Consider the following 24,858-nt stretch of genomic DNA (forward strand, 5'->3'; position numbering starts at 1 on the left):
TTACCCTCGACTTATCCATGGGTCATATCAAAATCCATAATTTTGGTCCCAAAACTTGCCCTCAACTTATGCCTGGGGTCGACTTATAGTCGAGTATATACAGTAAATTTAAAGGGGTGAGGATGGCTTAAAAAACCGTAGCGCCATCAGATCTCATCTCATCTCACCTTGGAAGCCAAGTAGGGTCAGCCCTGGTTAGTACTTAGATGGGAGACCACCAATGAATACCAGTTGCTGTAGGCTCTATTTCAAATCAAGGAATTGGCCAAACCATCTCTGAGTATCTCTTGCCTAAGAAAACCCTATGAAATTCATGCAGTCAACCTAAGTCAACTGGTGACTTGAAAGCCAAAACACAGACAGACAGACAGACACAGATTATATATATAAAGGAAGAACATCTTCCAGGATGAATGCTATGGAGCTGCATGCTCGCCTTAGGAAAGCGCATGATATATATATGCGCCTGTGCGGATAGGTGCTCAGGTCAACGGAAAGCCCATCCTACTCCAAGGTCAATGGAGCTTAGTTAAGGGAGGGAGCTGCTCTAGATTTATACCAGAACAAATGAAAACAAGATATGGTCTCTATTATCATCCGGCCTTGGCACCCATCAACATGCCATGTCCAGAAGCAGACATCAAATCAGTTTGAACAAAAGGACATTCCAGGTTAATTAGTTCTTCCCCTATGAAGTCATCTGTAATCTTAATGGTGCTTTCTACAACGGTTGGGAAATACAGGAATATATATAGGGAAGAGCTAATATTTGTTCTCTTGTGAGGTTGTAGAATTAAAAACATGAAATGACTGACTCCAGACTCAGGTTTCCAGAGGTGTTTCTGAAGAATCCCAGGACTGGTTTCTCTTAGGGAAAAGGCCACCTGTGGGAACATGGACCTTGATAAGACCAACCTGTTTGCCAGACCTTACCGACACATATTGATAACCGTATGACATAAGAGACAGAGCTCACGGATGCATTCAAGGTTACTATGAGAATAGGAGCGACTTCCAACCACCCGCTGAAAAGATCCAGTACAGTATAACCAAATATACTGCCCATCTGGCCTCTCTACATGCATTGAAAATCAATCCATAATTAAATGGGGCTTCTAGGCAGCTGCTGCACCTTGGAATTAATGCAGTTGGACACTGCTATAACTGTCATGGCTCCATCCCATGCAATCCTGGGATGTGACGTTTGTTGTGGCCAAATAGTTCACAAAAATACAAATGTCAGAGTTCCATAGCATTGAGCCATGTTGGTTAAAGCGGTGTCAAACTGCATTAATTCTGCAGTGTAGATGCAGGCTTAAATCTCTATCAATAGTTCCCTTTGGTATTCCATTTGGTAGAATGCAACGTTTTGCAATATGCAACATGGAATGCAATGTATTTTCATTTGGCAGAATGCAAAGTCATTCGCAGCCCCTTTCCGACTGTCAACCCTGCGTGCCATTAATTTTGGCTGCCCTCTTGTTGCTATTTTGAAAACCTGGCAATGCTGCTTGCAGCTTCTTTGGCGCTCCAAAGCTTGTTATCCGACATTATCCCATCCCTCAGCTGTTCCAATTAAAAAGGGATCATGTTGAAGTTCATGTTCAGAGCTAACGTAAAAACAAAGAAACATTTGAATTCTATGAAGTATCAATGGGAATTCTCATCAACCTGACAGCTGTCTACCTAGTTCTGACTGACGGGGTTCGAAGTCCCAGATTTTGGGAGACTCCAACTCCCATCATCCCTGATCATTGGACACAAGAAGGACTGATGGGACTTGCACTCCAGCAACTTTTCTACTCATCATCTGACAATAGCTTGGGTTTTATTTCCATTCTTCTTTCACTTAGAGATGTGTCCATCTTTGTCTTAGATTTTGAAAGCGGAGTGTTTCAGATGGAACAGCGCACTCCAGTGGATGCAAAAAGAAGCACATTTTGGCCATCCAACAGTCACTGCAGAATTTAACAAGTATGTTGTTGTTGTTGTTGTTGTTGTTGTGTGCCATTGAGTTGTTTCGGACTTATGCTGACCCTATCTCGGGTATTCTTTGCACGTGAGGGCTCCTGTGCCTTTATTTTTTTAAAAAAGAAATTTGTTATACAAAATACATAACAATATTTGAGTTGTCAATACAACTACCAGAAATTATGCTATCAAAAGCTACAAAATTCAAGTTGAAAAAAATGACTGCAAGGCTAAACCAGAAGCCAACAACCAGATGCTATTACAAAGAGAAAAAGAGATAACATATTCATTCATTTAATAAAATATCAGACCAAAAATAGTGTTGGAGGGCATGGGGCCATCATTCCATTGATATGTACAGTTTTTGTACATATCAAATATTAAAAGCATTAAATGCACAGGAGCCTTCTCTAGTTTTTACATTGGCAACCTTAGGGTGGGCATAGTGAATGCCCACTCCAATTTTTTAAACATTAAATTGGCATGGAAATACCCCCCACACACACACACACACACTCCAACAAGTATCCCACAATTGCATAGTGTACTAAGGTATAGAAACCCATTCAGTGGAGCAGTGCCCACCCGAGGTATAAATAAAGGCACAATGTAGAATACAAGGAGCTATTGAAAGGGGGCATGGCTGCAAATAGGTTTTTCCAGGCTCACGGCGGGCACAAGGCTGAGGTGGCAAAAGAACCAGTGTGTGTGGCATGCCCTTTTCCTGGAAAGGCAGGGAACACACACAGGACAAAGGAAGCCTTCTGTTCAGTAGCAGCTGCTGAAACCTTATCGCTTTCCAAAAATATGTGACGTTAACCTTGGCCCCGGCTTAACTTTTTGACAAAACACCCAACCCCAAAGGCCTCTCTGCTGCCCAGCATAAGGGCACTTATGCAAAAATACACCCGGTAAGGCCGCCAATCCTACACAAGCTGGCCCCTTTCCCTCTCCAGCTTGGCAAAGGGAAGCCTTTTATCAGCCAGTTCTTCAACAAGAGTCCAAAAGGTAGAGCTCAACCACTGCTGATCCTGCACATTTCGCTCGGTTGGGAAAGATCAGCAGCTGTGGAAAGGCTGGAAAAGTGGGGTTCTTATTTCACAGAACCGGCCAGTACCCAAGTCCTATTGGCTACTAACCCAATGCGGTGCCAGCTTGTGCCACAAATTCTCCAAAATCTCCTTTTGGCTGGAGTTTTCTCAGTGCTTCTGCTGAAACAGAAGGCTAATCTTAGCTCTATCCTGATTGCTTGGGCAAGTAACACTCTCTCAGCCTCCAAAGAAGCCCATGGCAAACCTCCTCTGAACAAATCTCGCCAAGACAACCCTGCAATAGGATCACCATACGTCAGAAATGACTTGAAGGAACACAACAGTCGTTTCTTAGTTTTCACTTTGTTGTTGTTGTGTGCCTTTGAGTCATTTCTAAGTTATGGCGTCCAGGAAATTATAAATGGAACCTGCCCCATTTAGGAAGTAAAGTGAGACATTTTTCCACAGGGGTACTGTGCATCTCTCCAGATAGGAATGTGACATTATCTCTGTGATATCTTTGTCTTCAACAGTGATTCTTCCTCCTCTTTATTCCCAAAGCAATGGGAGACAGCAGCTTGCAACTCCCCAAGCAAGGAGCAGAATTGGCACAACAGCCTTCTGCTTTGGGAGTAAAGAGGAGGAAGAATCCCTGGATTCCTATTGCACCTCATTCCCGAAGCTGGAGACTCTTGTGTCAATGGCAAACAGCAAACTACCTCTTCTCCCAGAGAGTGTTTGAAGACCGGTGGGCAAAAGAGAGGCTTCCTTTGCCTCGCCTTCTGGCCATACCTTCTCTTCTGCTGAGCTCCTCATCCATTTGACTTTCATAGTTCATTCCTCTGGTTCAGCATGATCATGCATGTTCTACAAGCATCCTAGCACACTCTTTGACAATTTGCATGCATATATTTGGAAAGAGCCAGTGTAGTGTAGTGCTTTGAGCGCTGAAATAGGGCTCCGGGAGACCATGGGTTGAATACCCGCTCATCCACACAACCCCACTAAGTGACCAAAGGGCAAGTCACTCTCTTGCAGCCTTATACGAAGGCAATGGCAAACCTCCTCTGAATACATCTTGCCAAGAAACTCTGTGACAGAGTCACCATGGGTCAATGTCAACTTGAACAAACTGAACAGCACATCAGAAAGACCAACACAAGAGACGCCACTCTAGTAATGCGAGAAAAACAGTAGCATTTGATCAACTTTATTGTGTTATCAAAGTATGACAATCAAATATGAAAAAAAAATTTACCGAACTTATTCGTAACACTGACAAAGGTGTGTATAAAAACAAGAGGCCTTAATGGGCAGTGTTCTATACAAAATACTGTTAGAAGCAGAGAACAGGAAAGTAGTTGCTCAGTCCCTGAATAGCTGAACAGCTCAAACACTATGTACTCCACAAACAAGCATCATGGCAGGAAATTCTCGACTTTGGCCTAACAGCTCCTTTGCACTTATTGCTCAGTGGGAAAGTCTGCCCTTTTTAAAACAGAATCACATGGTGACCCTGACCCTTTGCAGCAGAATTAATAATTTCACACTCAAAAGAGGCTGAAGTTCCATCCAGCACTTTTGTTTTGTATCAGGAGTTAAGTACATTTGGTCCTCATAAAGTTACTTACATTTTTAAAAAATACCGTCTGGGAAGAAAGTCATGTGCATACAAAAACTGGACAAGTCTGCAAGTTTCTGTGGGTACCATGAAGAAGCAAGCTTTTGGAAAAGACTTCCTTCATAAGCTTAGGTCAACAGCAGCCATCAGGATCCAAAGAGATATTTTATGATCGCCAACCACAGTTCAGCATCTCTAGGAGAAACTTGACTTTTTTGATTATCACGATATATAAAACTGTTTCGGAACTACCCTGTTACAAATGCAGTTTGGGCATGGGACTGTTTGAGAAAGGCTACTGTTTGAGGAAAGCAAGTTTTAACATCCACAGTCTGTGAGATTCTGACCAAGATCTACAGACAGTTTGAAAGAACTTCAAAATGTCCAGTACACTGCCATTTGATTTGTGAGTGACCATCATTCACAACATTAAGATGTGGGTATAAATCACTCTCAACTTGTTCTGCAAATGCTACACACATTGATTTCTTGCTTTGATAGAAAGGATCAAAATACAGCCAGCACTACTACTGTTACTACAAGACAAAGTAAGCTGTCACTACACAGTAAGAAACCCAGTCCACATGAGAAACAACAGTCACCTCACTGACAAAAACACCAATGAAACACCTATGGCAATGCCTGCCTGCTCCTGTTTATTTCAACTGCAGATAAATAAATGGTCTGGGAATAAATAGCGTGGAGCAAAATGGAAATCTGAACAAATGTGTAAAATGTTGATAGCACTACAAAATGGGACTGAGATGTACCTGTACTTGGAACACAATGGAAAAGGACTAGAAGTCAAAGTATCAGATGCCAGTTACCTGTCATAGTGGGACAAGGTAAAATGTCCATAAACCTGACTTGGGCTTTATGGCTAAACCTCTTAGCCTTCATCCACAAATGAAACCAAGCCTAAGCACATGTGCCTGAACACATCAGTCCCTCCCTCTCTTTCTGTTGTAATTTAGACTAGAAGTCCCCTGGGGTCAGAAACCTATTCTTTTGCTTACGTTACCCGTATGAGTGCCATACGTAATGATGGCACATGATAAATAAATTAGCAAGTCACTGAATAAATATTAGATATTTGATTCTCAGTAATCAATTTTAGTCACTCACTTCTCTGCTACAATACAGACAACTTCAACAAGCAACAACCTTGCCATGAACGCGATGGTGCCCTGACTTTTAGTCACGAGACCAGGAACAATATGTAAAAGGAACTCTCCATCCTCATCCTTTGAAGGTAGCCAAGTACAATGGTGCCTTGAAGCTGTAAGACAGATCAGGGCAGGATGGAAAATATCTCAATGCACAAGATGCAAACAGATTTACTGCCAAGTGTAAGTTCAATTAGTGACGGGGCCAGTTTAGCAGGTTGTGTTTGCAACACGATCTTGAACATTGCAATACTCGCCACCGCACTTAAAAGCCATTTTATGCTGACAAGTCTGGGTACAAACTGTCAAAGGATGTCTGATGAAAATATTCCGATATTTCTATTATCATGGCTGTAGTGCCTGTTAGTAGTCTTAAGATGGGCATTACTGAAAAACAAGAAGTTGAACGAAGAAGGTTGTACATTCCTTTAAGGCAAAAAATAATTTACATTTTTTAAAAAAGCATTTGTTTCTGGGGAGGGGGGGGACCAACATTGTTCTAAAACATTTGCAACGTAACAATCAAGAACATTAAGATTTGGGATTAAAAAAAAATCTCGATGAACAAAAGCATATGAAAGTGCTTCACAAGATCAGTAGCAGAGAAAATAAAGTTTCATGCCATGACCCACCACTGAAGATTCTGCTTACTTTTATTGTCTAGCAAGGACAGTGTCCAAAGACTAAGAGACACATATGCTTTTTTGTACTCTTCATGTTTTGTTACTAAAGGTCTGGGTCAGTGTAACTCACCTACAATGTCCAGATATCCAGGGCACTATAATTTTCAGTCTGGGGTGATTTTGGCACAAATGAAGTCTTAAGTTATATAAGCAGCCCTGTAAAGTCACTGATTGAAATATTTCTAGTTTTGTGCTTTTCATCACAGGTCTTAACTAAACACTGATCGCTATGAATTTACCCATCCTCAGTAGTATGCTGGATTCAAGGCATCACAGGTTATTTTATGCACACAACCGCTGCACATTCTTTTGCTGATTTTAGCACATGAGAGGGCCACAAGCTCTTGCGGGGGCCATTGCAAGCAATGTTTGAAAACTCTAATGGATCTGCTCTGAGGAGCCATCAGTGCATAACTGATCCCAAACTTGAGAGAGACAACTATGGACAACTTGGAAATCCTTGCTGTCTGCCAAGCATTGCCCCAGAAGAAGGCAGCTGCCTTTTGCTAGGGGCACCTTGCAACTGTGGCTGTATTGCTGTATTTAATCAGGGTCTGTACAGCTCTGTATCTTATCATTTTAAGTCAGTTAAATACAGAAAGGGGCTATAGTTAAAGAAAAATCAACTAGTTCAAGACACTGCCAAGGATTCTGGAAAGAGTCAGCTACAAACTCAAATTTAATAGCAGACACACTTCTGTAACAACAGCTCAGCTGGCAACCTGCAAATGCTGTTGGATGGCCACTTGGATGATTCCAAGGAGGAGCGCATCTAGCTAAAACATCTCTTGAACAGCCCTGGTCTTTGAACAATGCAGTCCGTCACATCAGTATTCAAACAGAAGCCAACATCTCTCAACAATGCTGAGAGTTCACCACTTTCCAGAAGGCATTTAATATGAATCTTTGCTGATATTTAGGACTGGAGCAAAATCAAAGTCTCCAAAGGTGATAGTTATGAAAATCCTCCAGTCTGCTTTTTACTCAAACAAGGACCAAATTGACACCGTTATGTTAGTGATGTAAGATCAAGATACGTATTTTTATCTCCTCTAAGAATAAAGATGATCTCAATGGATGGCACCAAGCTAACATAATACATAATCATGTGTGTGCTGATCGGACTTCACTTAATGGCAGCTTCCCTACTGGTATGTGCTCCAGCATTTAGGACCATTCAGAAAGTCATTACCTATGTTATCTCTGCTGCCTGTTATTTTAACTCAGTATACAGAGAAAAATAAAGCCCTCCCCCACATCTCAGAGAGTAAGCATAGCACAATCTTCACCTACAATGTACAGTGGGCATTGCACCAGAGATACCTAAATGCAGTTGGAATGACTCTTCAACATGTTACAGTGTGTTATGAGCCCCAACCGGAGAAAAGTGATCATTAACCAACATCAAAACAAATTCCCAGCAAGTCCCAACAAGCCAAACAAACAGGCTTTTAAAGGAGGGGTCCAAAATAGCCAAACATTCTTCTTTCCCCTCCTCCTCCTCTTCAAAAGGCCCTCAAATGTCAGAGAAAAGGTGCATTCTGCAATAATACATCATGAGCCAAAGAGAACCTTTTTCACATAGGAAATGGTCTGAGGAAGATAGAGCATTTCGATGTGTTCACTTCCTGGCAGCTCATGGAGTATCACTTGTTGCTTCTGTTGACCCACCCACTTCTGACACTGCAAGGCACTTTGCAAGTTCACTGTGCCGTCGCCATCACTGTAGAAGATTTTAGGCTCCTTGTCTGGAAATGCGTCATAGAAGAAAGAGTCAGGGGTTTCCACCCCAGTACCATACAGACAGTGTATGCGCACTCCTGGGGCAGACATCTCATAGACCAAGGCTTCTGTTTTTTCTCTCATAAGCCAGCCATCCTCAAAGCCAATGTCAACATAGAATTTATGGTAATCCCGCAGTGTATAGTTCGCAGATGGTGTACTGACAAGGATCTTTTCTGGAGACCAAGTATAGTTGTAAGGGAGCAACCAACTGGTTGAAACTGCAGATCTCTGCTGGTCTCTGATCTTAAGGGAGCTGATAACAGGGATCCGGTTGTTGTCACCTGTTGAGAAGGTTTATTTAACATTAACAGTGTTAAATGATCATGGGTTATCTCATAACCCATCACTTGGTTTTCAAAACCATAAGCCAGATGTGAACCGAAAGTACAGTCTGAAAACTGCCTAAAGCATTATCTCAAAGCTTGTGATATGTGCAGGAAATGTGGTAAGCCTACAGCTGACTTTATGCACACTTAGTTGAAATGTAACTAACAGCTTTTGAAAAACACCCACATCAAACAAACACCTGCCTCAAATAAACAGTAAGACATATTCTTTTAAGTGATTTCTATGCCTATACTAGATTCTAAAAAAAATATGCCAAGAGTATAGAAACTTAATAGGAATAACTAGCAGGAAAATTAATAACAGCAAACTCTAACAGCAGCATTTGGTCACTGGCCCATCATAAGAATATTGAGTAAAACACAGCACAGACAAAAAGGCAAAATGTCCAAACTTCTAGGATTGGTTTGCCTCAAAGAAGTTAAAACAAAACAAAAAATTCTGGGCACTGGTTACTGAGTATATGAGGGCATCCATGCAAATATTTGATATTAATGCTGACATGTATCAAATAAAACAACTGTCCTATAAAAGATATCTTCTAATGTTAAGCGTTTTCTGCCCTCTAAACCTGTGGCAGAAAATTGGAAGGCTGCTAGATTTCAACAGCAGGACCAATGTTTCCCACCCTAGTATAAATGAAAAGCCAGCCAATTTCCTATTTGAGCTCATTTAGGACTATTGTGTGAATGCTACCCTTCTGTAGTGATGCATTAATCTGTAATGTGTCAGCTGTGAAACAAAAATGCGCTCTGCTTCTGTTTGGCATAGCTCCTCAGATACTCTCCCTAAAAGCAGCAGTTCAAATATGAGTTTCCATCTAACACCATTGTCAGATAGAAGTCCCTTAATGTCTGTGGCTGGTTTCTGGATTCAAGAGTAAAGCAAAGTTGGTTCATTCCTCAAACTCTTCTTAGCATTTTAGAGTCTGTTCTGAGATTGACCAAAAAGAACTGGGAACACGACTCTCACTTTTTATAGGAGACTCTGATGACTGTTCAGTATGAAAACAGTTTTAAGTTTAGCCCCTAGAATTTATCCACACAAAAAGCAGAAACGCTAGAAAGGTGGAGCAGAGCAAATATGAAGGCACAGAATAGCCATTCCACTTTCAGAAAAGGTAGCGAAACCTGGATGAAAGCACTGTGATCAGTGGAGTCTACTTCGCTCTACCCAGTTTAAGAGGAATGGTTAGCATCTTCAGTGATGGGATTGTAAACCATGTGCCTCTCTGTGGATTAAACTATTCTTGGTGCCTAAACTGCATCACAAACATCTGCTTCTCCTTCTGTAGACCAGACATACCTACCTGATGCTAGCACTCTGAGGGTTTTAGCCACTCCTCCCCACGGAGCACCCAGGGAAACAAAGTCCCTTATGTATTTGTCTTTCCAGTCTTGAGTCTGCCGTCTGAGGAAGTAAAGTGTGTACATATTCCCCATGCTGTGGGCAATTAAGACCACCGGCTCTCCGTAGTCTTCATACAGGACCTCTATCAGCTTGCGGAGTGCCTCAAAGTACTCTTTATTCTCATCTGAAAGGATCAAGACAATGATTTATACAATTAACTGAATGACTGCATTCACCACTCTACTCAGAGAAGGGGGGTGAGCTCATTTTTTATATATAAGAATTAAAGTATAGTACTTACACTGACCCATGCATAATTTGATCCAGACTTTGTCAGTATTTTAACTAAAATTTCTAGATTTATATATGAGTACATCCAGTAGATCTTGAATTCATCCTGTGATAAAATCCCAATCCCTATAAAGATATATTATTTACCTGGTGCCTTCCGCCAATCATATGGAGCTCCTCTAATATCTTCATCCCGTTGATAGCCCAGGTCAACTAGATTCTGCACCATCGTATAGAAGTAGGTCCCTGTAGATAAAGGAGAAATTAAAAAGCAAACATTACTGACTATCCAGTCAGCACTAATCTTAAATTCAGGATTCTTTTTAGCCATTGGCAATATAGAAGAACTGAGACATAGGATGCCTATAAGTTAATTAAGGTCTGAATAGGGGCTTGGGGTCCTTAGAGGATGAAAAGGGTTCAATCAGGCATTACTACACTGAACTCATAGATCAAGACATCTACTTCCCAGTACAGTGGTCACCTTAAGGCCTAGGTACCAGACCCAGGAAAGGGTTTTAAGGTTAAAAGGACAAAAGGAGCGATAACTGCCCTAGGATTAGAACTGCAGGGTCAATCTAGATAGGGGAATGCATCACAACAGCATTAAGTTGTCCACTAGATCCAACTGTTTGAGGTAGGCCAAAGTCACAAGAACCAAAGAAAACATTCCCTGCAGGAATGCTACTGGAGGAGAAACAGTTAAGAGGTGATATGATTGCCCTGTTTAAACATTTGAAAGGATGTCATACTGAGGATGGAGCAAGTTTGTTTTCTCCAGCTCCACAGGACAGGGCTCAGAGCAATGGATGCAAACTATAGGAAAAGAGATTCTACCTAATCATTAGGAAGAACTTTCTGACAAGTAAGAGCTGTTCAACAATGGAATACGTTGGTGGAGCCTTCTTCTTTGGAGGTTTTTAAATAGAGGCTGATGGACATCTGTCAGAGGTGCTTTGACTGTGTCTTCTGGCATGGCAGAATGGGGTTGAACTGGATTGCCCTTTTGGTCATCATGCACATTTATGTATGATATCAGTGCCCTATGATAACAGATTAGATAAAAAATACATACCAACACTTCTTTTACTAGGGTCAAGGAATTCCACGGAAAAAGTGCGTCCAAATCCAGGGACTTTGATGTCAACCCCATTTGGTGGCCCAGTGGTTCCACTAGTTCGATTGTATACAAGCCTGGAGAGGGAGAGCAACAAGATAAAGGTGTATTTAAGGAGTGTCCTCCTACAAAGCATATCTATGTATTTGAATTGTCAAGTACAGAAAATATGTACAAATGATGCCTGGACATTTTGTTTTCTAACCTCCCCCAGATTAAACCAAGCTTCATGTCTGTAGTACTAGCATCAACATTTAAGCCTAAAGTGATCTGCACTCTTTACTTTTACCATAAAGCTAGCAAAAAAAGGTTAAGACATTAACAGACAACATTAGACTACTCCAGTAAGCTCCCCCACAAGACTAGCAGACTTAATATACTCTAAGAAGATTATCCACTTAGCTGTAAAGTACTATTTGAAAAAGCCAAATCTAATCATTGGGAAAGCTTCTTGAGAAGCAACCAGTTAGTCTCATCTCAGCTGCCAAGTAGTTTTTTCTGGCTACCAAAGTTCTGTCTCCCTTCCTTCGATGGAATATAGATGAATGCAAGCAGTGGTGATGTTTGCTTGAAACTGCTAGCCTCTTAGCAATTTTAATTAAGTTTCAACATGTAAAATTTGTCATCAGAAAATGAAATCATTAGTGGGTTTGTTTTAACTGTTCTAGAAGGTACGTGGAGGTGTTAATCTAAAGGCTTCCCAAAATGAGTTCCACTGACATGCATTTGCTTTTCAAGTAAAACAGATTACATTGTCACTTCCGTTGTTGTTTGCAATGTCTACCCTTTTGAAGACTTCCATGTACAAATGGCAGATTAATTTATCATTTAACTCACAGCTAACAGTCTAAAATGCAAGAAAAATAGCATTTAAGTGTTAGTGACACAGAGCATGTTGAATGAGAAGCAAAACTCAAAGCTATTTGACCAAAGTCAATGTACGCAGTTTTATGCTCATACTTCAATAGTAATTCGAATGCTAATGTAAAGATTTCTTCCTTGATCAAGCAGTATTTTATGGCTAGATTCCAATTAATATCAAGCTTACCAATTTTCTAATTGTTAGCTGCCCTTGAGTTGACTTCAACTCATGGCAACCCTGCAGAGAAGACATCTCCATGTCTCCCTGTCTTTTTCTCAGGACCTGCACGCATAGGTCACTTCGCTTACAAATTTTCCTACACTGGTATAATTCAGAGCTAATACTAACCCAAACCATGACTTGTGCTAGCAAACATCAGGAGAGAAACCATGGAAATACCTGATAATTCTAACAAATGTCAGGACTATACCTGCTATTTCTAACAAATGTCAGAAACAAATGAACTATTTAATCTATTCAAGCTATGACAATTCTGTAATGCTTACCTGTACATTTCTCTACCTTTGTTTTCTGTAAGGGAGGTTAATACCATTATTATTTTATAGAGGGAATAGCTGTTAGGTAAGGTGTGCCTCATTCAAAATAAAATGTCAGCTTGAAGCAATTACCGCATAGAAAATACTGTGAATCTACGCAACTCATGTATGGCAGGCACCTACTCTGCCATGCTGAAAAGCATCATGAACCTTCTGCCAACTGAATCTCCTCTCAAGTGTGACACTGTCTGCAAAATTCATGTTCTCATGCATGGTACGCTTCCATAATAAAAACTGATGTATTGCTGCTCCCAGTCAATAGTGAACAACAATCTCAACTTGGATCTCCTTAGATCTACTCACTGCCTATCAAACATGGTCTCAAAGATTCTTGCTATCCCAGTTCAAAAAATATTCAGAACTGTTACCATCAAATTTTCATTTAGGACGGAGTCATTTTAACAATGCTGCAGCCCCACCTGATGTTATCTATCCAGCAGTCAATGATAACCGGAAGCAGCAGTTCTAAATTCAGCCATAATGTGAAGTAACTGTCTGTCTTCTTGGAGCAGAGGTAATGCACTACAGACGGTTTGTTCAACTTGGCTTCTAGCTGGTTACCCAAATCTCCTGGCACTGAAATGATATGGAAAGAGGTGAAGATTAGACCGAGTCCAGCATTTTGTTTTTACCAAAGCATTCTGTCTCACCATACTATCTAAGGTATTAACATGAGAGTGGTATGCATGGTCCAGCAATCCCAGGCAGGATAAGAGGTGATGGGAGTTGCAATCTGACATCATCTGAAGGGGCACATTTTCCCTTTCATGGTCTGAGCTCCCTAGAGAAAAGGTTTGAACATTACTCTTTAGGCGACCCAGTGGAGGCTCAGTTTCTAACTAAATCAAGTGACCTTTACTCATCCTGTTGTAAGAATTCTTGTACATAAGGAAATATTAACTAACACGCCTACAAAAGCAGAAGCAGGGACACATGACATGAAAGCCTGACAATCTGAAATTCCTTAACGGACTATTATTTTTTTAATGACGCAGAAGTGGTCTCTTCAACAGTTACCGTTACTGGAAGATTTTGAAACCGAGAAATACTCGAAGATACCAGTCAGACAGCTTATTTATCAGCATTGGCTTTGCAGCAGATTCATGTTGACCACAATTGTACACATCAGCTGCATTTTAATCCCATTCCATAAAGTTATGTCACATCTAAATCAAAGATTGACAACAGGAATACAGTGAGTTAATTGGCTTCCAACCAAAGGATCCTTGTATGAGTAGAAAGTCACTTCAGACCAATAAGCCCCTTTGAATCCCCCCGTCTTCATAAGTCACAGGGTCTGTGCAATTTACACTTGTGTAAGTCTGAGTGCAATCCATTACATTCATAAATTTCTAATTCTAAACATACTGACAAGCAACTGGGCTTAGACTCAAGTAAGTGCACATAGGATTACAGGCTTTAAGATTAAAATTGTTATTGGACCTACAACAAAACTGCTCAGGTGACTTAACAGTAATGACTTAACTGACTCAACACAACCCTCTTGGCTATATCCAACCCAGACTATTGTGACACTCTTTGAAGAGAAGTCTGGAAATTTCCAATGAGGTGACATTCAACCACCATAATACTTGCAAGAGCTAAGCGATTTGCACTAATTTTGGAACAGTTGCACATTTTATATCGCCCTTCCATTTAAAAACAGTGGAACCACCAAACACAATTAAAGATAACAGAAGCATTAAAATGGTTATGATGATCAAAATAGCTTTAGTTGCCATCAGTCAGAAATTTGAAGGCACACAGTAACAACTCTTCGAGATTTCTCATTTCATAATGTCTTTATTCTCCCATTGCTTATGCCACACAAAGACTTATCTGATGTTTGCTCAATAATTTTTTTTTTTTTACCATAAACGGATCTGTTAGGGCTAACCATAAAAAATATTAAATTAATTGGAAAAGACTAAACACAACAGGGAAAAGTTCTTGCAAAGCATACACAATCTGATAGGAACACTGCTGAGCAAATAGCTCCTCTGGTTCTGCAAATGTGGCATTTTGGCTTTCATAACAAATCCCACGCATGGTTTCAGAATAAAGATGTGACTTTTTTCAACCTATTTTGGGCTGCTGCTGACTTATTCTTCTGTTCCAAATGCTTCATCTATCTTCAGTCAACAAGGGAAGAAAAGGGTACTATTCGCATGAGACTGAAGACGATACATTTAACATACAATACAGCAGTCCAAAGAACATTGCTGGTCAATAAGCACTATGTAGATCACAGCAAACAAAATACCAGATACTATTTTCAGTGGACTACTGCTATTTATTTATTTCAATGTTTATATCCCACCCAGGACCACAAGATGTTTGAATGGCTTGCAAAATTATCCATTTAAACAATTAAGACCATTATTAACAAGAAGAATAAATTCAGTTCAATGAAGTGCTTATTTAGTACCTCTCAAGATATAGTCACCAAATCAACTTCGTGCATTTTTTAATACTGTTGTCCAAAGAGGGGAGGAAATGCACACTTACCATCATGGAAAAACAACTGGATAAAATATGTATAATATATATGAAGAGGGGAGTTTTATATATGCATTGGTCAAAGACATCCAGGTTTGAATTACTGGGTGTTTAGATGTGTGGGACGCCAAACTAGGAATCTGAAATCACTGCATTTGCAAAATGGCTGGGATTTTATTCTGGGCTTTTTTTAACTTCCTGTTTTTATTTTTATACTGAAGTTTTTATCATTGCTTCAGTAACTGGCAGGCAGTTCTCCAATTTTATCTTCCCATCTGTATGAATCTATTGCTCAAATCAGATATTTGATAAGAAGAAACCAAAGGAAGGGGGGGGGAAAGGAAATAGATTTGCAGTGACTTCGTTTTCCTAGGAGTCAATGAAAACCACTTACTGTTGACCAAAGAGAGTTCATTGCACAGAGTGACCTTTCAGATTCTGTTGAATTGCAACTCCCGGCATTCCCCTTCATTGCCTATGCTGGCTAAGGCTGATGGAAGATGCAGCCCAACAACATCTGGAAGGGCACACTTTGCCTACTCTCTCATGAAGTGACTAAAAATCTACGAGAAGCTTGCTTTTCAAGATCTTGTAATGTTATCATTAGAAACAAGAAGGCAATCACATGATGTGCAGCTCCCACTGAAGATCACATGCGTAACCCAATACTGCTGCAACCGTCCAGTTGCAAAACATGACTCAACTGAGTAGAAGAATCTTTCATAAGAGAATTAATTCCAAACAGAAAACGTTGATGAAAAAGTAATGAGGAAATTTCAATTCCTGGAAAAACCAAACCACTGCAAACATCATCTTCCTTCTCAAGTCTCTGCTTTGAGAAGCTAGTTTTCAGGGCTGAACAAGACATGACAGTCTCACAATCAGATCATGATGGAATTCAGTTAAAAAGGTGTAGGGCTGCCCAGTATTTTATGGGGTGCTGATCTCTCTCATGTTCAAACTCTCCCATCTGTTCACACTCCTCTATCTAAGCACTTGTGATTGTCATTATTCTGGCCATGAAGCTGTAGGATGAAAAGGAAAACAGGCGAGGAGGAGTTGTGGAGGCTGGAGACCCATACAGCACTATGAAATCTGCCCCTATGTCACAGTGTAGCAATCTAGTAAAGCCTCACGGGGGTTAAACAAATCCATGGGTTTACACAGAATTTTACCAAAAGCCAATTCAAACCTTTCCTTTTAAAGTGTAGTTCTAAAATGCTTGACATTCACCAAGACAGAAATAAGGTAATGATGCAACTCTGTTCCTAGGGCATCGTGCTCTAAACCACAATTAGGAATGAACAAACAAAAGTAAATGAAGGGCAAAATGTTAGGATGAACTGCCCTTAAAGGTACTGACATTGCTTCTTCTCTAGTAACTCACTTGTTGAAAACAGACTCCTTTGGAGGTTTTGTCCATATACCAATCATAATAAAACTTTATTAAGTGGTTCAGTGCCTCAGGCTTTTTCTACCATCACCCCCAAAATAAAAGGCATCTGAAAGATAATGTCATCAGAAAGGGGAGAGAATCTACCTTGCCAATAGTATTGTTAAAGCTATTTTGGCCCCTATTAGGCCTGTCTCTGCCCCATCTGGCAGCTGTATACTTACTCTGGAGTTAAACAGGATTCATTTCCAGATAAGTGTGCATAGGATTGCAGCTTAAAAAACAAATACTAAGAGGATTATCGGTGTGGGTGTGATGCTGAAGCAGTTCATTAACAATGGTTTGATCATTATAAGGACCCCTTAAAGCTACTCATATAGTAGCATTAAATGATATGAAAATATAATGCATCTCTATCACACACAAAAAAATCAGAAATAATCACAGCATACTATTTTCTCATTGACTTCAAAAGAAAAGGCTGACATCAGTTTAGATTTAACCAGCGTGCCAAGGCCCAGTAGCTACAGGAGTGCTGTAACAGTGCCTTGAGCTTTCAGCTTTGAATATAATTGTATGTTTCTTGAGCAACTATTTAAGACATATATCCTGGAACCCATAGTTATTTATAATGGATGCGATGAGCTGGACATTTTAGCTGTTAATGTATTGTGCTCTTTCAGCCCCTTTCTCTGTGCAGCATCTAAACAAATATGGCCATGGATCCTCCTTCATTCCCTTCCCAATCTTCTTGACACACACATTCTTAACAAGTGATTTTTGCTTAACTGGGGTTGAGATAAAGACGCCAAGCTCTTCTGGATAAATGACGAAAATTAGATGTCTTGAATTTTCGCATGAACAAGACCCGTTCACAAAACCTCCTTCTGTTTACCCATAATGGATTGAATAGCTACCGAATTACAGCCACAAAGGGAGCATCTGTGTAGCCCATGACTTATTTAACCTCATTTACTTCTCATATGGCTGTAGCCTGATATGGGATCAGCAATATCTCAGCAGATCCCTGCCTTGGATTAAATGGCAAAGCATATTTGTTTTCCACAAAGGCTAAACAATAAGGAGGGAGAACCAAGGAAGAGCTCTTGTTTATAAAGAGACATGCGAGGATATTATTTTCTGCTCCGTGACCTCAGCCGTTCACAATTGTTTATTAAGTTTCTAATTTTAATTCTCTTAGCAAGTGCAAAACAGATCTGTCGTTTCAGGGATAACAGCCTACTTCCCAATGACAACGCAACAGCTGACATTATAATTAGCCAGTTTCTTTGCTTTCCCTATAAACTACTCAATGTAGACTTGCAAATGATTAATCCTGCAATCCAAATGGAAAAGATGACCACAATTCAGTCATTCTGGCCTCTTTCTGACGCAGGAACCCTACTAATCCCATCATGGATTCCCAGATCAACCATTCCGGATCTACATTTTCATCAGTCAGCATGAAGTAAAACTCAATTCCTGATTATAACTCATATAAACTCAGTACATCCAATGATCATCCAATTGTCCTCCAGGTTCCCACAGGTAATACCTCAACTCTTACTGCCATTATCAGATTCATCCAATTTCTCCCCGGCTTAGAATATCTGGCTACGTCTTTTCCACCTTTCACGGCAACAATTTTGGAAACCATTTTGGGTACCCCACCAAATGCAAGGCTGCCTATCCTCCTCCTGTCCAACCCTTAGAGCATCTCTTCCTTTCAGAGAAGCCCTTTACACCTCACCCAGTATTTTCTTCTTCTAAGTGAACCTCAAATCCTTCCCAGAGCTTCCACTTCTCCTTCACGGTTGCATTTTCAGTTCCTGGAAGCCAAGCCAAAAGTCAGCCTGCAACTTCTCTCTGCTCTCCATCTCGCTTCCTTTGACAACTGGCAACCCATGAAAAGAGTTCAGAAGGTTGACTCCTTCACATACACTTCTCAGTCCTTGCAGGCATCATGGCTGTTGCGACCTGTCTTTTATCCTAATTCCAGGGGGAAAAATCTGTTTCATCTTATCTTCCACTTTTCCTTCCATAAATACAAAGAGGCAACCCACCTCCATATCTGAGTACCATCCATACGTAACACCTGACATTTGCATTTTGCATTATTCAAAAGTAACAAACCACCCTAACATGGATTAAAATCATCTACTTAAAATGCATTTTATAGGAGAGATCCGCCCTTTTAAACCACCCAGGCAGCCAAGTGTGTTAGCAATTAGCCCATATTGAAAATCCTTGATTGATATATTAATTTGGTTTTAGTACAAGTCTCACTATGCTTTCTCAGCCGCCTGGGTGTCCTCAACATTGTCACCCAAAATTTATTTTCCATTCAACTCATCACTTTCCCTGATCACCGTTCTAATATAACTCCCAAATTTAAAAGCTATACAATATATTACATTAAGCATTACATAGCTTGAAACGACACAAGTATTGAAATGCAGGTTTTTGTTGGGGTGCGAAATTCAGTATGAGCTCATTTCAACACTGTTAACTGAAGAAACACACCTGTTTCACAACTCCACTAAAAGCGACATACTATTAAACATTCGTGAAGCCTCGTTTTTCAAAACCAGAAGTAAATTCCCAGCCACTTTTGGATTTCTTTGGGATCTTTTGTTTTTTGATATTCTTGGAGAAGGATCACAGAGGCTAAAAAACACTGAAATCTTCCCAAGTTGCCTACATCATACATTTTGGGGGGAGTAGAGGGGACCATACAAGGTTTTCAGTTAAGAGCTTATCTGATATCCTGGGGAAATCACGTAATTACGCAAAACATTTCACACGCTGTCGCACAAAAACCACTATCAACGTGGTCACAAAGAAGCATTAACACGCATCTTTTTGCTTTTGGGATTTCGGCGACAATACATTTACGATATCTTTATTTGCACAACTGCTTGTGATAATCATTAGCGCAATTACTTGCTATTTTCGCTGTATTTGCGAGAAGCTTTGAATGCGCTTTAATCTCTCTTTAATGCCAAAATTGAACTCCTTACTTTCCTTTAAACCAGTGGTTCCCAAGCATTGGTTTTGGCCTTCAGCACCCAGAAACCCTGCAATGTGCAGTTTACCTCCTTAAATAATGTCTTTTGCTGAAGCCAGCAAGTGCTCTTCATCAATCTCAGACTTAATTAGACTGACTTGGAATTACAGCCTGAATCTATTTCTCTTGGTCCAGAAGTCTTTTGCCTACTCCTTGAATCCAGCACCAATGTAAAAACATGCATTTCAGCACTGGGTTTATGTAAGCTTTTAAGGGTGTCACTTCAGGGCAAAGTTCAGAGTCTCTTATACATGGGCAAAAAAAAAATTGCTTCCATCAGCTTTGGGTTAATAATCTCAAGAAGCCTACAAGAAAAAAAGTGCTTCGACAGGAATTAAGTGAAAATTACTGCTTTCTTAAAACATCTTGGGAAACTAGTTTGATAATCTTTTCTTGTTGATTTGGCTATCCTTTTTATGTATTTGTTCCACAACATAAATCCTGTGATTTCCTTTTGCAGACGTAGAGAAGAGAGAGATTTACCTTAAGTGATATATAATGACGCAAAAACTCATTTTACAATGAACAAAATATTTATTTATTGAATTTATATCCCACCTTTTTCCTGTGTTTGGATGCTTTTAAACAGGCTTTAAAACCTGTAGACTCAGACTAAAGCTTACCATACTTCCAGCAGAAGCCTTAATGAACTACAAACCGTGTCATTAGATATATGAACTTGTTATCTTCAGTGGGCAAGTTACTGACATACACACAGTGTACTACAAATAGAAGGACCTGAGAACTAAAAAAGGTTAAGAGGCAACAGCAGCTTTGACATTTCCATGTCCAATGTTTTTTGACTCCAAAGAATAAATCCAATTCTGAATCTAACTGTCCTTAAACTACTACTCCTCCTGGCAAATTCTAGGCCCAATGGATCCCACTTTTAAATACAAACATATCTATAGCCATCTATGCACCCAAAGGTACCAAATTCTGCATCTGATACGACGGACTCTGGGCCACACAAGCATCTGTTACACAAAACTGTGGTACAAAACTCTTGCGCCTATCACCCGATCCTCAGACTTTGGTCCTCCGTATGTTTTGCACGTCAGCTCCCATAAATCCTGAGCACTGGACATACTGGATAGCCAAAACATCTGGAACACCAACGGTTGAGAAACACTGCCTGAGGATAACATGAAGTTTACTTAAAGAGAGTTCTTCCACAACTATGACTCTAACCACCCTCATGCCCAGGAACAAGGCATTCCCAGAGTGCTTCAGCCAAGGTATTTGCTCACTCTCTCAAGGCCCAAACAAGACGTTCTTGCGCTTGGCTCACAAAGTGGTTACTCTAGTCCATTAAAGCTTTGGCCACAATATATGTGTCGATGCTTGCCATGCTACAGGATTGATGTCATTATTATTATTCCAGCTCAACATTAGGAGGAACTTCCTGACAGCAAGAGCTGTTCTGACAGTGGAAAACACTCCCTCTAAGGGTGGTGGAGTCCCTTTCTTTGGAGGGCTTTAAACAGGGGCTGGACGGCCATCTGTCAGGGATGCTTTGATTGTGAGTTCCTGCATGGCAGAATGGGGTGGCACTGGATGGCCAAGTGACGGAGGAGCCTGGAGGGGTGAGTGTTTTGCCCCTTTTCCTCGTCTGCTACCCATCCTTCTCAAGAGAAAGCCGGGCAAAGGAGGAGCCTTGCAGGGCAAGCATTTGCCTGTCTTCACCTGTCCTCCTTAGCATAAAGCTGAGCAGCAGAGGAGCCTTGCAGTGCAGGTGTTTGGCTATCTTCCCCTGCTGACACCATTTCTTCTTTCTCTACTGGAGAAAGACAGGTGGCGGAGGAGCCTTGTAGGGTGAGTGTTTGCCCTTCTTTCTCCTCCTCAGGAGGAAGCCAGGTGGCGGAGGAGCCCTGAAGCCATTCCACATCCCTGCAGGTCACCCAAAATCCTTGGCGGTCCACATGTGGCACTGGGCCCTATGTTGTGCAGGCCTGAACTAGAGACCCTCAAGAGGCAACGAATGGGCTTTGCCTTTGCCCTTTAGCAGAGCAACTCACAGGAGGCTGCCAGAAGAGTTGGCAACCTGACGCTGACCGGCAGCATCTCTCTCTTGACCTTTAGGCCAGCCTACTTCCCACACGAAAAGCTGTGGCTTCCTGCCTGTAAAAGTCAAAGTGTTATCTCACAACGGTTTTACCAGGCATCGCAACCCCAAAGAAATAAAGAGTGCCAGGCAATTTCAATCTCATTCCTACTACCAACTTTCTTGGGCATGCAAAGTGTTCTACAAAAGCACTTCTGCCACACAGAAAGCTATTCCTGTTCGTTTATTTAAGGCGGTGCATTGGCCGGTCAGTTCCTCTCTTCAAAAGGCCATTCTCCCACTTAATGCGCAGAGAGGCATGCGTCCGCCTCTGAGAACTAAGTCTCTCCCAAGGGACCGGTGCGGCAACACTTCTCCATTAGAGTTGTCAAAGTGAAAATGCTAACTGTCTTTCCTGGATGGAAAACGCGGCCCCTCCAGACATGGCTGGACTGCAGCTCCCATCGGACTGTGCAAACTTTGCCACGGGTGCAAAAAGTGGTACTGTGATTGCATAGAAACAACAACACAATTGTTGCTGTAAAGCAATGCTAGGTATGGAGCGAGTTGTTGGACCACAACTCCCAGCTGCCCTTGTCAGCATAGGCAATGGTGAAGGATGCTGGGAGCTGTAGTCCAACTCCACCAGAAAGGATGGCTTTGCCCACCTCTGCTGGAAAGGAAAGCAATCCCCAGGCAAACACAAACTCCAACCATACGTACACAACACCCCTTCTCACACACAAACACAACCCCCAACCACATATAAACACAGCTCTCCTCCCACATACAAACACAACTCCCTTTCTCACACAAATACACAACCCACCCACAGAGACACAGCCCCTCTTCTCACACACAAGCATACAAACACAATTCCTCTCCTCACACACAAACACAACCCCAAGTACACAACCCACCCACACAAACACAACCCCCAACCATACATACACAACCTCCCTTCCCACACACAAACACAACCCCAAGTACACAACCCACCTACACAAACACGGCCCCCAAGCATATAAGCACTGTCTCCTTCTCTCACACAAACACAACCCAAAGCACACAAACACAAACCCCAAGCATACATACACAACCTCCCTTCCCACACACAAACGCAACCCTCTGAGGCATACAAACACAACGCTCAACCCCCTCCCTTTCTCCAACACAAACACAACCCACGCAACACTCAAGCCTCATTCCCAACACAACCACAACCGCAAGGCCGCCCATCTTTACCCAGGACGATGGGGGGCCCTGGGGCCCGTCCTCCGCTCCGCCGGGGCCCCCGGGAGAAACAGTCTCCGCCTCCGCGGGGGGAACCGAGCAAGAAACCGAGGAGGAGGACGGAGAAGAGCGGGAGAAGCCTCGAGCCAGACGGCCGCATCATCGCCTCAGCACATCGCCCCTTCTACCTCTGGAGACCCTCGCCCTCCAGCGGCCAAAGGCAGACTGAAACGCCGCGCGACCTTCCAACGGGACCCTTTAAAGAGCACGCCGGTGGCCACGCCCCTCTGGCACCGAACAGCCAATCAGAGGGAAAAGGGGCGTTCCTGGATTTCGCACCCTCCTCCCTCTCTCTCCTTCTTCTCCTCTTCACCCCAGCTGGCTTCTCAAGGGCGACAAGTCGAAGGCGGAGACATCGATCGACAGCCAAACAAAACAAAAACAAAGGAAAAGCAATCGCCGGCCGAGTAGTAGTAAACCATCTCAAAGTTGGAGATAGTGCTGCTGCTAACTTTTTCTTTAGCTCTTTAATTCATTAGTCTAATTGAGTTGGCTCTTTTTCCATTTTGTAATTTATACAAGTTTGCATTCCACAGATCAGCATGCATATCTATGCATATATATATATATATATATACACACACACACACACATATATATATATAAAGATAAAATTAAACTTGGTTTTTTTCTTTAATTTCTTTAATCCTTTAAGTTTCAGTTTATCATATATATATATATATATATATATATATTTTTATTACTGTATTTATTAAAGCATTGTTCAACTGTTTGTTTATTGATTTATTTATTATGTTGTTGTTATTATTATTATTTGATAGGAATTGTTTTCCACGCCAGATTTCATGGCTAATAAGAAGCCTGAGCACCAGAATATTTTAAAGATGGGTTTGAATTGTCCGCACATTATAAGTTCCAGGTTTGGAAATGTCACGACTCGCCCAACTCTGCCCTTCCAAAGGGAAATAACTAGAAAGGCATGGAGTGGCGCCTAGGTGGATTTAAATTGCTTTCCCATACATTACCATGCTAACTATGAACTCATTCTCCCTATGCTGGTATATATATATATATATATATATATACTCTGCAAAACCTTTATGTCTAGAGAAAACAGTAGAACAAATCATAGAATTATACAGTTGGAAGAGACTGCAAGGACCATACAGTCCAACCCCATTCTGCCATGCAGGAACTCTCAGTCAAAACATCCCCATAGATAGATGGCCATCCAGCCTCTGCTTAAAGTCCTCCAAAGAAGGAGACTCCACCAAACTCTGAAGGAGTATATTCCACTGTCAAACAGCCCTTACGGTCAGGTAGTTCTTCCTAATGTTGAGCTGCAATATCTTTCCCTATAGCTTGCACCAATTGCTCTGGGTCCTGATCTCTGGAGCAGCAGAAAACAAGCTTGTTCCCTCCTCAATATGACACCCTTTCAAATGTTTAAACAGGGCTGTCATATCAACTCTTAACTTTCTCTTCTCCAGGCTAAACATCTCCAGCTCCCTGAGTCTTTCCTCATACAGCATGGTTTCACCATTTTAGCCGCCCTCCTTTGGACACATGGCTCCAGTTTCTCAATGTCCTTTTTGAATTGTGGTGCCCAGAACTGGACACAATATTCCAGGTGGGGCCTGACCAGAGCAGAATACAGTGGCACTATTACTTCCCTTGATCTAGACACTATGCTTCTATTGATGCAGCCTAGAATCGCATTGGCCTTTTTAGCTGCCACATCGCACTGTTGACTCATGTTCAACTTATAGTCTCCTTGGACTCTTAGATTCCTTTCACACTACAGTGCGCCTGTGCTATAGGC

General features: G+C 41.4%; 1 protein-coding gene across 1 annotated transcript; it reads right to left on the reverse strand.

The window, feature by feature from the left end:
• Positions 1 to 4,196: 4,196 nt before the first annotated feature.
• On the reverse strand, positions 4,197 to 23,235 carry PLA2G15 (phospholipase A2 group XV). Its single transcript, XM_042437252.1, has 6 exons — positions 23,028 to 23,235; positions 13,199 to 13,355; positions 11,319 to 11,437; positions 10,391 to 10,489; positions 9,912 to 10,136; positions 4,197 to 8,538 (listed from the first exon to the last, which is right to left on the reverse strand). The coding sequence occupies exons 1-6, from the start codon at positions 23,176 to 23,178 to the stop codon at positions 8,027 to 8,029; spliced, it is 1,263 nt and encodes a 420-aa protein (XP_042293186.1). The 5' UTR covers positions 23,179 to 23,235; the 3' UTR covers positions 4,197 to 8,026.
• Between the last annotated feature and the right edge of the window lie 1,623 nt (positions 23,236 to 24,858).

This window comes from Sceloporus undulatus, chromosome 8, assembly GCF_019175285.1.
Source record: "Sceloporus undulatus isolate JIND9_A2432 ecotype Alabama chromosome 8, SceUnd_v1.1, whole genome shotgun sequence".
NCBI classification, from domain to species: Eukaryota; Metazoa; Chordata; class Lepidosauria; order Squamata; family Phrynosomatidae; genus Sceloporus; species Sceloporus undulatus.

What these genes read in the sequence shown, in the direction of transcription:
- PLA2G15 (XM_042437252.1), bottom strand. Translation starts at nt 23,178, where the DNA reads ATGATGCGGCCGTCTGGCTCGAGGCTTCTCCCGCTCTTCTCCGTCCTC. An exon ending in CCCTAGTAAAAGAAGTGTTG is followed by an intron (nt 10,490 to 11,318) that starts GTATGTATTTTT and finishes CTTTATCTACAG; the next exon opens with GGACCTACTTCTATACGATG. An exon ending in CCTCAGAGTGCTAGCATCAG is followed by an intron (nt 8,539 to 9,911) that starts GTAGGTATGTCT and finishes CCTTCTCAACAG; the next exon opens with GTGACAACAACCGGATCCCT.